This window comes from Trichosurus vulpecula, chromosome 1, assembly GCF_011100635.1.
Source record: "Trichosurus vulpecula isolate mTriVul1 chromosome 1, mTriVul1.pri, whole genome shotgun sequence".
Taxonomy (NCBI): Eukaryota; Metazoa; Chordata; class Mammalia; order Diprotodontia; family Phalangeridae; genus Trichosurus; species Trichosurus vulpecula.
In genome coordinates this window covers 177084139-177086834 of record NC_050573.1, presented here as the reverse complement: position 1 = coordinate 177086834, position 2696 = coordinate 177084139, and the positions used below count along the sequence as shown (strand labels likewise).

Genomic DNA, 2696 nt, shown 5'->3' with positions numbered 1-2696 from the left:
CTATGTGAGCAGTTTTTAGTGCTTAAAAAAAAATATGAAAGAGGACGAGGAGGGTATAAAGGTTATAAAGGCTAGAAACGTTGGCCACTAGCTCCGTACCAAGGAACAATAGTAGTGACTTTCGGTTCACCCATCTCTTTTAAGCTTTTCCTTGGAAATCACTGTGTGTGTGCGCGCGTGTGTGTGTCTGTGTGTGCGCGAGTACGTGTGTGTGTGTGTGTGTGTGTGTGTGTGTGTGTGTGTGAGCTTGGGTCTGGGGGATTCGGGGAGTTGGGGGAGGGTGGAGGCAGTGCAAAATCAATTGGCAAAAGGAACGGCAGCGAAGATTTTCCGTTCCTTCCAAAGCAACCCAGAGCTTTGGGAGGAAGCTTCCCGCTTTGTGAGTCCTATATACCTGTGTCCATTGCTGCAGGTTCTTGTGCTGGAGAGCAATTGGACTATTGTTGATATGCTAATGAGGCGATTAGGCTGTTGGTAAAGAGCTGGAAAAGGGAAAAGTTTCTACCATTAGAGGGAGATCTCCGAGCGCACACAGGAGCTCTCTCCCCACACGCCTCCTCCTCCTCCTCCCTTCCACCACCAGCCTGCACTCTGCGCTTTCCCAGAGAGTGGCTCCACTTTGGTGCAAGGCAGAGAGAAACAAATTTGCTCACGCCAATCCATGAAAATGCTTTGGAAACTGACGGATAATATCAAATACGAAGACTGTGAGGTAAGCTCTTTGCTGGTCTGGGCAAGTCCAGGGGCACCATGGGTTGTCACTGGGACCTTGTCTCATGCATCGATCTGCGAATTTCGTGTAGGACAAACTTCTACCTCTCCGCCAACCCAGACAACCCGAGGGAATGACACTGGGTTAGGGAGCGCCCACCCAGAACTTGGCAAAGTGGGATAGTTTTTTCCCTTATTTCTTTTCCCTTCTTTACCTTTTTACTTTCTTTTTAATTTAAAATTTTGGAGATACAGTAGGAGACTGAGCAAAGAGATCTACGGGGATTTTTGAAGCATGTGCTACCAGTGGTGTGCTTTATCCGAACTCATCGAGGTCCTGGAAGTCAGCATAAAAAGAAAGGGAAGATAAGATTCTCTCTGTGTTAGTGCTTTCTTTAGCCTTAGCCCAAATATTTACTGATGTGCAGGGTAGTTTAAAAGAGTCTTCTGCTGAAGAGCCTGATTAGGGGAGTATGGAGTTGTGGGGGGCGGAATGGAACACAAAACATTAGTCGAGTAATTAGCTAGCATCTAATGAGCAGCTGAAATCAGGTATAATATGGGATGTTTTCAGCCTGACGCCTTATTCCTGCAGTAGCTGGGTCTCGCTTCAGGGTTAGTCGATCAAGAACTTAGGAAAATACACTCAGCCTCTGAAAGGAAAGAACTTAGTTTCCGCAAGTGAGAGAGCGGGGAAGCTTTCTGGCGCGTCCGCCCGGGTTTCGAGTTCGCCTAGCTCTCCACCTTCGGCCCCTTGTCCTGGGATGGAGCGGGGCGATTGGGCACTCTGATAGATCGTGGGACCTGCCTTGCCACAGGGATAACGTGGAGACAATGGAAACACCTGGCGTCTCTGGAGCCGGGTGTCCGGCTGCGACCGCAAGAGAGTGAGCGGTGCCTTAGGGTCTCCCCTCCCCCTACCCCCACCTCTTTCTCTTGGGCACAAACTCAGGTTTTACTGAGGTATACCTTGTGGGTCCGGGCGTCTTTAAGTCATTCATTCCAGATTCTTACATGAGGTTTCTATCGCCATTCGCATTCCGTGCCTTCCATTACCCGAAAAAAAGAGAACCGATGAATCACCCAGAACGCCGGATTACCTAAATAAATAAGTTGGAGTCCTAGCTTTTATATGTTTTTGTCATTTGATTCTTAAAGTGTCAGGAAAAGAGCTGTTTGCGTACGGAGCAACAATATCTTGTCTTCACTTGAAGTCAGAAACCAGGTTTATTCGAAAGACAAGTCGCTGCCCCCCCCCCCTCGCCCCCAGCGCCTTTTTCTTTTCTGAAGACTATTTTAGTTCTTGTTTCTAGAAATTTTTCTTCCTTCCCAAGCGCACACACACCCCTTCTCAGCTGATGGAAGAATGCGTTTGGGATCCAGACGAGGACATATGAGTATGTGTGAGCACCAAAAAGAAGAGGAGAAGAGGGTCAAGCTGGCTTTGTTGTAGTGGTCGGAATGGATGGACTGTTTGCTCTAGTTAGTGTGAAACAGACCAGGAAAATGGAAAATAATTGACTACAATTCCAAATCCCCAGGCCAGGGGCATTGGGACTCCTCCTAACAGAGGATGAACTCCAATGAAGTCTCAGTACCCCTAAGCTTCATGTGGGAATCGGACACCGAACCGCCTTCATGAGGCGTTTGGGAATTGAGGATATGAAAGTGTTGGGACATTCATTGTGAATGTGACTATGGTGTGTGTGTGTGTGTGTGTGTGAGAGAGAGAGAGAGAGAGACAGAGAGACAGAGACAGAGCCAGGAGGTGGATGGCATAGTCTCTGGCTGCTGAGAGATTAAGAAGAGGAGGGCGGGGGAGAATAAAATAAAGCAAAGGAGCCTGCAACTTTCCCAGTGGCTGTGTGTGCAGAGGAGACTGTAGCCCGCGCTTCAGTGAAGGATTAGAGCTCTGTTTGATTAGGTGCGCAGGAGTTCTGTAGGACAAGCAGGAGGCAAAGTGCCCGTTGTTATGATAACCTGGC

General features: G+C 48.4%; 1 protein-coding gene across 1 annotated transcript in view; it reads left to right on the top strand.

Annotated features, from left to right (window-relative positions):
• The first annotated feature begins 661 nt into the window (after window positions 1–661).
• Window positions 662–2696, top strand: part of TFAP2A (transcription factor AP-2 alpha) — a 17855-nt gene continuing 15820 nt past the window's right edge. Inside the window, exon 1 of the mRNA XM_036740091.1 lies at window positions 662–712. Coding sequence (XP_036595986.1) covers window positions 662–712 — 51 coding nt within the window. The remainder of the gene's footprint in view (window positions 713–2696) is intronic.